This window comes from Elephas maximus, chromosome 6, assembly GCF_024166365.1.
Source record: "Elephas maximus indicus isolate mEleMax1 chromosome 6, mEleMax1 primary haplotype, whole genome shotgun sequence".
NCBI lineage: Eukaryota > Metazoa > Chordata > Mammalia > Proboscidea > Elephantidae > Elephas > Elephas maximus.
In genome coordinates this window covers 99,361,826-99,374,593 of record NC_064824.1, presented here as the reverse complement: position 1 = coordinate 99,374,593, position 12,768 = coordinate 99,361,826, and the positions used below count along the sequence as shown (strand labels likewise).

The window sequence follows — 12,768 nt, the reverse complement described above, 5'->3', positions numbered from 1 at the left end:
GATATATTTTAGTGAACTTAGGTAGCTATAAGGTTCACAAAAGTCATGGGTATTCCAGTGTCTGGTTAGTACATCCAGATGATGCAGGTCCCAAATGAACGTTCTCAGGCAGCAGCAGACCCCCTGGCTTATTTCAGGACAAAATATGTCTTTTTCACGGTTGGGGTTTTGACCCTCCTCCCATTCATCCAACTTCAGCTTGATTTATTTTAATGATTTAAAATACAACCATTAAAAAAGTGAAAGTCAATGTAGTTCACGAAAAATAATATGTTTTTATGTCTGTGCAGTGAGTTAAAATTTACAAAGTCACTACATTTAGTTTGTACAACAACCCTGTGAGACAGGTAGATATCATGTCCCCCACTTTATAAATGAGGAACTGAGGTGACTTGCTCAACATGACATTGCAAGTGAGTGGGCAGAGCCAGGACTTGAACACAGGTCCTATGTTCAGCGTTCCTTCTCCTACATGCTAACTACAACCCTTTGGGAATGAAATGGGAAACAACAGAGGCTATGACCAGCTGAATGGGGTTCAGAACTTGAAGGACATGGGTGGCCTCCGCATGGCTAGGATGAGTGACTTTAACAGCTATGACTGTGACTCTTACTTGTTGGCAGCCACGGCACTGATAGCTCCCAGCAGCCCGGGCTTGGTCACTTTACCCCCAAATGCTCCGCCAGCTCGTTTCATGCAGCAGGTGACTCTGTTCCTTGGGATGTTTAGTGCTGCAGCCACAAATTCCTGCAAAAGTTAAATCCCTGAAGCCACAATTTAATGATTTCTTCACCCGTGTACTTTCCCTCTGCCTAGTAAAAGAAATTCACTAATTCAATACTTTCATCATTTACAGTGTTGTACAATCATCACCATAACTTAATTTTAGAACATTTTCATCAACCCCCCCAAAACCATATGTTCATTAACAATCACTCCCGATTTCCCCCAACCCTCCCAGCACTACTAGTCGGTAGATTAGTAGCCAATAACTGACTCAGAGCAACCCCATGTGTGTCAGAGTAGAACCGTGTTCCATAGGGTTTTCAATGGCTGATTTTTTTTAAAAGCAGATGGCCAGGCCTTTCTTCTGAGTCACCTCTGGGTGGACACGAACCTGTAACCTGTCAGTGAGCAGTCAAGGGCATTGAGCCCCTGGGCGGTGGATCCAGTTAATGCACTCAGCTGAAAATGTCTTAGAAATACAATTCTTCACATGTGTACCACCAATACATGAAAACGTTCATGTAGTTACTTAGCTACATTCATAAGGAATAAAAATGAACCACAGAGGGAAAATTAATTCCAATATTAAGGCTTTGACCTCCTGAGATTAAGTTTTACACTATCAATTGTTTTAAGGGAAAGATGAACTTTGCTGTATGTTTTGGAAGGTAGCAAAATTTCCGGATTGCTTTGAAAGATCTGCACCTTGTAAGGAAATACTTGCCCATTTTCTTCATTCTGAACTCTAGCTGATGTAAATAAATAAAGTCCGAGGCCTGGTTCCCAGTGGAGTGCTGATTGTAAGGGCCTCATATCCCATGGTCAACTGGAGTCTCGTTTTCCAAAAATACCGTTACCTGCACATGGGTCGGAAACTGTGTTCCGAGGTGTAACACCATTTCTTTATCTTCTTGTTTTGGGATAGCCAGGATGGTTTGTGTTTCCATGTAAAAATGTTCTTGTCCTTCAACATGGACCTCACCTGTAAAGCATAAATATGGAAAATGTTTAATTGAAAGTCCTTACTTGGGGGTTCTTGGTGGTGTTTTGCTTATAAAGAGTGAGTTGCTTTAGCTTATGGAGAGCTGGACTTTGTATCATTTGCTTAAACCATCTTTTCTAATCTTTGCTGTACCCAACCAGCTGAGTAATCCTAAGTAATTCACTTCATATCTCTTGGCCTTGGTTTTCTCGTCTAATGAGGTGGATAGACTTGGTGATGGTGCTGAACTCAAGAGCACAGGCTTATCTGGCTATACATGCAGGCTCTGTCATCTCCTGACACAGTGTGTTTGGCCAAGTTATTAAACCTCAGTTTCCTCATCTGTAAAATGGGGAATGATAGTATTATGTGCCTCAACTAGGTGATGTTGCAGATTAACGAGGCACAGAAAGGACAAGAAACTTGTAAAATGGCAGAGCCTAGGTTATTCCCTACCCTGAAACAACCCTGCTTTTACTGGTTTATCTGAGTTTTTTGACTTGTTCATTACAACCTTATCATTTTGTAGGCTATACCAAGAAAGGAATTTGACCCTTTTTTGGAAGGCAGTGCTTTTACTTTAAAACCAGCAGAAAGATAGCTTTGCTGTTACAATAAGGAAATTGTTTTGCCTAGAGTCAAAGGATTTCTTGAAATTATTCCTTGGGGCAACAGAATGTGAGTCACACAAAAATCTGCTTACACGTGTATCTACTTGTATTTAATCTAAACACAAATTTATTTAATAATTACATAATATTTACAATATGGAAACCCTGGTGGCGTAGTGGTTAAGTGCTACGGCTGTTAACCAAGAGGTTGGCAGTTCGAATCCACCAGGTGCTCCTTGGAAACTCTATGGTGCGGTTCTACTCTGCCCTATAAGGTCACTATGAATCGGAATTGACTCGACAGCAGTGGGTTTGGGTTTGGTTTTATTTACAATATTCTAGACATTGTCCCAAGGCCTACCATGTTGTAGATAATTTATTTAATCTTCATCACAATTCTATGTTGCAGGTATTATTGGTATCTCAATCTTGCCAAATGGGAAATTGAGGCATTTATTGGTTAAGTAAGCTGTTCAAGATCACAGGACTAAAAGTAGCAGAGCTGGGGTTTGAACCTGGCAACCAGGATCCCGGATCCACACTCTTTAACAGTGACACTACACAGCCTCTCTGTTGGCATGCTCTGTAACTAGTCATTCCTGCCCAAATTTCAAATTTCCTTCACATTTCCAATTTCCCACTTGTGTTAACATTCTGAACTCCCACAACTGCAAAATCCCAAATGGTAAAGAGCTAGTGTCCTGCCAACCTGTTGCCATTAGGGAAAGAACAAAAATTAAAAGAGAACATATCATTGGTGGTTAAGAGTAAGAGCTTTGGGGTCAGCTAGTCCTGAGCTTCAGTCCTGGTTCTACTGCTAATTGGCTGTCAGACCTCAGCCAATTTTCTAAGCCTCAGTTTCATCATCCGTAAGACTGAGCTACTGATATGCTTTTTCTCAGAGTTGTTCTGCTTGCTTGTTAAATATCAAACCAAAATCCAAACCTCTTGCTACCAAGTCAATTCCAGCTCATGGCAACTCCATGTGTTACAGAGTAGAACTGTTCCATAGGTTTTCTTGGCTGTAATCTTTATGGAAGTAGATTGCCAGGCCTTCCTTCCAAGGTGTCATTGGGTGTGTCCAAACCACCAAACTTTAGGTTAGCATCTGGTTGCAAATTGCCCCAAGGTTCTGATTTCATTGGACTGGGGTGGGGCTTGGGTACTGGTATTTTAAAAAATCATGCTAACTTAGGTCTTAACCAGTAAACCAAGTCTAAATAAATACACAGCAACAAGATTGGAAAAACCCATTGCCGTCAAGTTGATTCTGACTCACGGCGATCCTGTGGGACAGAGTAGAACCGCCCTGCAGGATTGCCAAGGCTGTAAATCATTACAGAAGCAGACTGCCACATCTGTCTCCCACGGAGCAGCAGGTATGTTTGAACCGCCATCCATTCAGTTAGCAGGTAAGCGCTTTAATCACTGTGCAACCAGGGTCCCTTCAAGATTGGAAAAGGATAAATAAAACTGTCATTATTTGCAGATGATATGATTGTGTATATAAAAAATTCAAGAGAACCTATAGGCCATTAAAATTAGTAACTCTTTTAACTGATAGTAGAAGTATGACGGGAAAACAGGAAAATGGTCGGCAGTAACTACTAAAGCTAAACACATGAATGTGCTATTACCCGGCAATTCTGCTTCTGGGTATATTCCGTTAGAAATAAGTACTTATGTTTGCCAAAAGACTGTACAATAGTGAATGTAGAAACTGCTCAAAAGAGCTTCAAAGTGAAAACAACTCGAATGTCCAGCCATGGTAAACCAAACCCAAACTCGTTGCCATTGAGTTGATTCTGACTCGTAGCGACGCTATAAGACAGAGTGGAACTTCCCCATAGGGTTTCCAAGGAGCGACTGGCGGATTCGAACTGCCAACCTTTTTGTTATAGCAGCCGAATGCTTAACCACTGTGCTAGCAATGGTAGAATGAATAAATTATCGAATATTTATACATGCAATACTGCAGAACAATGAAAAATTACTACTGATCTGTGAAACAACATGAATGAATGTTTCAGACGTAACACTGAACATAAGAGGTAGACACAAAAGAAGTAATGTAATACTGTATTATTCCACTTAGAAGACTTTCAAAAACAGGTAAAATTGACATACAATGATAAAAGTTAGAATAATAGATAATAGGACAATAACTTTGGGAGGGTTACTGACTTAGAAGGCACGCAAAGAAGCTATCTGAGGTGCTGGAAATGTTCTACGTCTTGAGGTGGTTAATACTTACCGTAGGCTTATGGAGCAACTGTACTCTGGAACACATGGGGTCACCCTGACTCAACAGCAACGGGTATACATATGTAAAAATTAAGCTTATTAACTATGCTTGTGATTTGTACATTTACTGTATATTTTACTATAAAACCACCCAAAAAATGCTATATTTCAATTAAAAAATTGAGCCAGGGTTGAGAAGCACTGCTCTAGAGTTTCAGTATTTCTAGAACCAGATGACTGAAACTAGAATCTTTAGCTTTAGAAACTTTTCTGTCATAAGTCCACTTACCTTCAATGATTTGATCAACATGTCTAAAGGCTTGTTCTACATTTCCTTGCTCGATTTTTCTCTCAACAGAAAGAAATGAATTGTGCTGTAGGGCTTGCTGTGTTAGAAAAACAAACAAAACAAAACAAAAAAGGGTGAACCAATTATTTTTATTGCATTCTAATAAGTCATGAATCAGAATCAACACCAACTAACAATAACTAATGACAACAACAAATAAGCCACTGGTCTCCCATCAATTGCACGGTCCTACCCTATCAGATCTTCACACACCTAGACAATCAGGGCAGCATGAAGAGTCAGGAGAAGTCCATTAAAATGGATTACAGGCATTGGTGACTCAAGAGTTTTGTTCAGGTCTCTGGGGAGGAGTTGAGGGGGATATAAGAACATATAAAACATGGTCCCATTCTCTAGAGAGCTAAGTGATGATGATCTGAGGCAGTTTTCAATTAAGGTGTTAATTCCACAATACAAGTAATGAGAGGTCAAGAAGGAGGAGGCCAGCGGGGCTTGGGAGGCTCAGTGATGGCTGTATGGAGGTGACCAGAGCCGAGTCCTGAACTGGATAGGACTGGGACAGTTAGAGAAGAGAGGGAAAGTCATTTGAAGTCAAGGGCACTTCAGGAAGCAAAAGTTTGAGAATGAAACCAAGCTGGGGGCCAAAATAAGGACAAGGCCAGGCTGGATGGGGTGCAGGTTTTCTTCAAGTAGTAGTGGAAGGTGAGCTTGGAAAGGTGGGTTGAGGCTGGACTATGAAAGACCTCCAATTCCATACTAAGGAGTTTGGGCCTTATCTAATGGGACGTTATTGACTCGGAAAAGTGGTCTGATGAACCTAGTGGTTTAGGAATGTTAGTGTGGTAGGTTGTGGTTAGGTGTCATCCAGTAATAGTCTTCATGTGAGCAGCTTGCCAGGTCTTTCTCCCATGGAGCTGCTGGCTGGGTTCAAACTGCCAAACTTTTGGTTAACAGCTGAGTGCTTAACTGTCACGCTGTGATGGGTGGGTAGGGTGAAATGGAAGACTAGAGCCTCTTTAAGAGGTTATTGAGTAAATCTGACAATAAGATGGTAAAGGCTGGTGGGATGGGGTGAAAGTGAGAATGGAAAGAAAGAGTCAGACTAAGTGGCATTTAAAAGGATAACTGGGAAAGACTTGAATTTGACAATTGTTGGGAAGGATGGGGAAAATCAAGGAGGATGCTGAAGACTCCATCCTACTTGGTGGGTTTTGTACTGCTTATGTATCCATTTATCCATCTATCCCTTTATCTCTCCATCATGCAACACACATTTATTGAACACCAACTAGGGGATTAGTGCTTTGCTAGGCACTGGGGATATAAAGACAATAAGACATGTCCTTGGCTGCATTAATAATAATTAAAGCAAAAATAACAGCTAGCATTTATTGAACACATCCCATGTCCCCAGATGCTATTCTAAGCACTTCAATTCTCTCATTCAAACCTCATGACAACCTCTTGATGTAGGTACTTTTATGGTTCCCATTTTACAAATGAAGAAACTGAGAGTTTAAGCAACTTGTCAAAGCTTTTATAGTTATCAAGAGGCTAAGTGGTGGGGTTAGAATATGAACCCAAGCTCTGGCTCCAGAGCTTGTGCTTAAGCAGCAAGCAAGTAGGGAGATGGATGCCCCCAACCATTGTTAACGTAGTAAATGCTTTAGCTCTTCTGAGTTCCATAGTGCTCTGGATATTCCCATTGACTAAGTTTGTATGTGAGACGTAGGACCATTCTCTGGTGTTGCTATCTGTATTCTTAGGCCATGCCTTGGCTAGAGGCCCTGGGAAGAGAAGTGGGCACAGGATGCTTCGTTTCTTGGGTCCCTGCAGAAGCACTAGGGGAAGAAAAACAGCTCTAGGGAGGAAAGGCCTCAGTGTTCTGTCTTGAGGATCAGATTGCTCCAGGCTTCACTCTAAAACTATAAGGATAACACTGAACAAGGTATAGATAGAGCCCAAATTATAGTATTTTATGACTCAATGGGTTGAATTCTACCAAAAGCACCCTCTCCCCCTCCCGGTCATTCCAGAAGACACAAAGGTGTCTGATTACCTCTATCGTTATAATCTTCGGTTCTATGTCCTCATAAGTGATCTTCACTTTTTTAGCTGCCGCTTTCGCATGAGCATAGGTATCAGCAGCCACGGTGCAAACTATCTGACCCACACAAATAACCTGCAGAAAAGCCACATGTAATTAGGTAAAACAAAGAATCGATAAAAAGGAATTCTTACATTCACCCACTTTCGTGAGTTTGGTCGCTTTTACTACTTATGAGAATAAATATAAAACAGTAGCTTGAGTGGGATGGGGAGGCACAAATTGGGTGCAGAATTTAATTATCTGGATTTAGTTAGCTGGCTTCTGATTATCTTCAGCTGTGTTGCTTACCATTCCCATATCATACACCGTGACCCCAGTCATCCTGAAATTCTGTCGTTTTTTTTAATATCCTATGCTATATTGGAGACCTGGTGGCATAGTGGTTAAATGCTACAGCTGCAAACCGAAAGGTTGGCAGTTCAAATCCACCAGCCACTCCTTAGAAACCATCTGGGGCAGTTCTACTCTGTCTATAGGGTCGCTATGAGTTGAAATCGACTCGACAGCGATGGGTTTGGTTTGGTTTATGTTATGTACTAAGGAACCCTGATGGTGCAGTGGTTAAGCTCTCAGCTGCTGGTTGAAAGGTTGGTGGTTCGAACCCACCAGCTGCTCCATGGGAGAAAGATATGGCAGTCTGCTTCTGTAAAGATTTATAGCCTTGGAAACCCTACAAGGCAGTTCTACTCTGTCTTGTAGGGTTGCTATGAAACAAAATTGACTAGATAGCAACGGGTTTATGCTATATATTGCTTCTATGACTTTCATGACATTTTAGAAGCTGTCCTTGAGAGGGCTCACAGCTTTTATCAGACTCTCAATGAAGTACATGATTCAAGAGAGAGGTAGAGTTATTGGTTCCTAGCCGGTCTTTGCTATGTGAGCCTATGGATGTCCTGACCAAAAGCAAGAGTCATTTTGACATTTTGAGGAAAGTATTTGAATAATAAGTCACATACAAATCACACACCTTATTCTGTGCATAGAAAACCTCTCCATGATAGTTATTATCTCCTGGGACATCATCTGCTGTTATTATATCAACAACACCTGGAAGTGCCAGGGCTTCTGAAGTTTCAATTGACCTAGAAGGGCAATTTGAAGATAGATATTAAAGTCGCAGGGGCAAGTTTACAGTGCAGTGGAAATGATTCCTCAAAGGAAAAAGCTACAATGTACCTCATAAGTAAATCATGGAGCAATAGTCCATGTTGAAAATATCAGTACTTAGCAGGTGTTCTAACTCTTGGTTACAGATTCTTTCACAACTATGCTTAAAAAAGACTAATTCCCATCCAGAAGAGGAAGTGAACATTCTTAATTGGCTGAAAGATGTAAGAAAATCTCAATTTGGATACGAAATTGTGAATGCATTTCAGTAACACATAGGAATACCCAGGAATAAAAGGAAATCTATTTCCCTTACATGATTTTTGCATGCGCTCTGGTGCTGGTGACTACAGCCAGGAAGAGTTCGTTGGCAATGGGGGGCATGTCATCACAAAACACAGCTTCTCCTGTGGCGTGTTTAATGGCTGACTGGTGCATGATTGGGTGGCCAACTGGATCTTGTGGGGGTTGGCGGGGATCCACACACTGTTAATGAACAAAGCAAGTTATCCCACCACTAGAAATTCTGATGCACTGAAAACTGGATCTGATACTTCTGGCTTACTTACAAGTAAAGAAAAACTATCGCCAACTGGGTATCCATATCAGTGAGTCAAAGTTAATAAATATCCACCGAGTACTGTGGTATGGGATATATTCTGTTTATCCTCCCCTCTCAAAAAACAAAGCAAAACAAAACAAAAACAGAAGACTCTGTTCCTGCCCTCAAGGATTCTACAGCTTTGTTGAGGAATCAGAACATGCCCAAACACATGTTGAAAGAATGTGGTCAAATTCATACAACAATAACAAAATTTACACAACTAATATGTACAAGGAAAACATACAAGTACTTGGGAGATTTGGGGTGGCTATAATAAACCAGAAAAAACTTTGTGGAGATGGTACATTGAAATAACCATATTTTCTAGCTACCGTAATACGATGTTTTAACATCCACACCAAGTATCCCTTCTCTGCCCATGTCTGCTATACCTCAATAAGAAGCTCCCTCAGTTTCCCCTTTGGTAAACATCTCAAGCTACAAGGCATAAGTTTCAAATACAGCTGACCAATAATATTCCCTTGTGCTGTGACCCCTCCCTGTCATGTGTCCTGCAAAAACCACAATAAAATTGCCCACAGTCCAGCTCCATCTTTCTGCCTTGTGACCACCCCATGTGTTTTTCCTGCGTGGCCTTGCCTGTGAATACTAGGGACTGTGAATATAGTGAATCCTTAAATGTTCTGGTCTCCCTCTCTTGACTCAAATTCAACTTCACCATACCTCAATTATTACTATTATATCAAGTTAAGACACATACTTGAGACAGGTATTAAAGGAAGGACAGACATTGGCCAAGAAGAGGAAAAAATTTCAGGCAACAAAACTGAGACTAGTGGAGAAGGAAGATTCAGAATTCAATTCCGTGTGCATCTTTGAGTAAAAATATAGACGGTAAACTAAGAAAGGTGTGTGGGGGTGACAAAAAGGTAACATTAGCTGACTGTAGTAGGCTTTATCTTTGGAGTAAAAAAAAATAAAGTTATTGAGAAGAAGGAGGTATATCTTTTAAAAGAGTATTTTAATTTTGGTCAAAGAGTACATGCACATAATTTAAAAAGTCAAGTAGTTTTAAAAGATTTATTAAAAAAATACCCAACCACCCCTTCTTAACAGTTCCCCTCCATCTCTCCCAGAAGCAATCACTTTTTTAAAATGCTGAAATCTTTTTTTATTAATTTATTTTGTTGTTGTTGAGAGTATATTTTGAATGCATGAACAGATTAAAACCCCAAAAACCCTACCCACCAACCTCGAACATCTGAAGTCCTTGGGGTGTCTCTATGGGAAAATCTTCTAGAGCACTCATGAACTTTTCTGGGATATCAGGAAATTTCTGTGGATCCTGAAAAAAAAAAAAGATTATTTCACACTTAATTTTACAGCCTGAGTGACTAGGTTGGAAAAACACATGTAGGAGTGAGGTCATCCAATTTATTCTTCCAGATCTCAGATGCTAATTCTGCTGGGAGAAAGCCCCTAGTCTAGCAGGAATTGTTTGAAGAGTAACTCTGTCTATATATGCACACAGAAAAATGAATGTCGTGTCCAGGAAGTTAAGAAGTTAAAACTTCCCTTCACAACAAGGTCTCCCTTTGAATGGGTAGAAGTATATATTAAACACATTGCTGTCAAGTCAATTCCAACTCACAGCGTAGAGCAGAGTAGAACTGCCTCATAGGGTTTCCAGTGAGCAGGTGGTGGGTTTGAACTGCCAAGCTTTTGGGTTAGCAGCTGTAGCTCTTAACCACTGCACCACCAGGGCTATATATATATGTATGTATATATATATATATATATATATGCACCAGACTTGTTGCCATTGAGTCAGACTCATGGCAACCCCATGTGTTACAGTGTACAACTGCTCCATAGGATTTTTATGGAAGCATATCTCCAGGCCTTTCTTCCATGGCACTGCAAACCATTTGTGCCACCCAGGGACCTTGAGTGGAAATACATACACTTGTAAATTGGGGATGTGCTTTTGAATTGGGCCAAACTTCTTGATCCATAGCTCAAAGAAGCAATTGAGGGAGTAGGCAAAGACTGAGCTACAAGGATGTTCAGTTGCAGATTATTTTTCATAGTGAAAAAACTAAAATTTACCTAAATATCCAACAACAGGGAAATGGCTAAACAAATATGGTACGTCCACAATGTATAATACTCTGCAGTCATTAAAAATAATTTTGTAGAAGTGGATTTATTGACATTGGAATATGTTTATGAAATGTAGTTAAGTGAAAAAAGTGGGTTAAATATTTTATATACAGCATGACCCCATTTTTTAAATAAAATAAAGATATGAAAGTATGTATTCTAAAATGTTAATAGTGTTTATGGTAGAATTATTGGATTGCAGTTAATTTTTAATATTTTTGCTACTATTATTATTTTTCTATAGTAATAGAATGTATAATATATAATATGTAAAACATAAAAGAATATGATAATATATAATAGATATAAAATAGTATATAGTATTTAATAGAGTATATATACTATAGTAGACATATTGAATATATATGTATATACTGAATAATATGTTATACATAAGAGTATATAATAATATATAATAGAATAAATGTAATAATAATAAAATGACTGGCCGAACTAAAAAAACAAAGCTATCACCCATAAAAGATAAAACTATATGTGGGTATAGTCACTTGTCTGACATTTTTGAGTCAGTTCATGGCTCATCAAAGGAACACTCATAGTATGGATCATATTCTGGGAAACACTACTGTGGAGGTGATTTTTAATTAGGGTAGACAAAAAAAAAAAAGTTAATGGAAAACTAGAAACAATCTAAATATCCAAGAATAAGAAATGGGTCAAATAATGGTACACTTATACATAAACATGCTGTGCGACCATTAAGCATGATGTCACTGAGAAATACTTAATGACATTAAAATACGCTTATGATATGATATAAGTGAAGTAGGCAAGCTATACTAAACAGTTATATAGATATACAAGTGTGTGACATCTATGCATTCACATTTATAGAGAAGGGTTCAGAAGGATACACACCAAAATATTAATAGTGGTTATCTACGGGTGGGAGCCCTGATGGTGCAGTAGTTAAAGTACTCAGCTGCTAACTGAAAGGTCAGCAGTTCAAACCCATCAACTGCTCCATGGGAGAAAGATGTGGCAGTCTGCTTCCTTAAAGATTTTATAGCCTTGGAAACCCTGTGGGGCAGTTCTACTCTGTCCTATAGGGTCACTATGAGTAGGAATCCACTCGATGGCAACGGGTTTGGTTTTTTTGTTTATCTATGGGTGAAGGATTACAAATTATTTTCTCCTTTTTTGGTTCATTTTTTTTTTTTTTTAAATATTCAAGTATTATTTTACTAAGAAAAAATTCTTTAAAGAAAAGTTATACTTTACTTACTGAAGGCTTTTAACTACTGTAGGTCAACCTGATATTGCATTTGTCAGACAGGTTATGCTGTTGTTAGTTGCCGTCCAGTTGATTCCGACTCATGGCGACCCCATGTGTGCAGAGTAGAACTGCTCCATAGGGTTTTCAAGGCTGTGACCTTTCAGAAGCAGATTGCCAGGCCTATCTTTCAAGGCACCTCTGGGCGAATTTGAACCCCAACCTTTTGGCTAGTAGTGGAGTGCTTAACCTTTTGCGCCACCCAGGATTAACAGAAAGATTACAGGCAAATGGAATAACAAGAACGTTCACTTCTTAGCCCAGAGTGAAAGAGAAGAGAGAGAGAAGGAGAGGAACAAAGGAGGACCAGGAGGAAGCTGTTGGAGGTTGTGAAGCACCACAGTGAGGACTCCATCCCAGATAGCCTGTCATTGTTGTTGTTAGGTGCTATAGATTCTGGCTCATAGCAACCCCATGCAGAGCTGCCCCACAAGGATTTCTAGGTGCAGTCTTCACGAGAGCAGATTGCTGTGTCTTTTTCCACTGGAGCTGCTGGGTAGGCTCCAATTACCAGACTTTTGGGTAGGAATTGAGTGCTTAACCCTTTGCAACACAAGACACCTTTGATGTATCATCAAAACCAGGCAGGGGGTGTCATTCATGTGCAGACTCATGTTCAGAATGTCAAGGCACTCAGAGACCCAGGGAAATC

General features: G+C 39.8%; 1 protein-coding gene across 3 annotated transcripts in view; it reads right to left on the bottom strand.

Moving 5' to 3' along the window:
• The window catches only part of LOC126077962 (aldehyde oxidase 4-like), an 88,299-nt gene that overhangs the window by 24,172 nt on the left and 51,359 nt on the right, over nucleotides 1-12,768 (bottom strand). For all 3 annotated transcript variants that reach the window (XM_049887767.1, XM_049887769.1, XM_049887768.1), the window contains 7 exons: nucleotides 9,912-10,004; nucleotides 8,411-8,580; nucleotides 7,955-8,069; nucleotides 6,934-7,056; nucleotides 4,854-4,950; nucleotides 1,585-1,709; nucleotides 615-748 (listed from right to left, as the gene is read on the bottom strand). In XM_049887767.1, coding sequence (XP_049743724.1) covers nucleotides 615-748; nucleotides 1,585-1,709; nucleotides 4,854-4,950; nucleotides 6,934-7,056; nucleotides 7,955-8,069; nucleotides 8,411-8,580; nucleotides 9,912-10,004 — 857 coding nt within the window. The remainder of the gene's footprint in view (nucleotides 1-614; nucleotides 749-1,584; nucleotides 1,710-4,853; nucleotides 4,951-6,933; nucleotides 7,057-7,954; nucleotides 8,070-8,410; nucleotides 8,581-9,911; nucleotides 10,005-12,768) is intronic.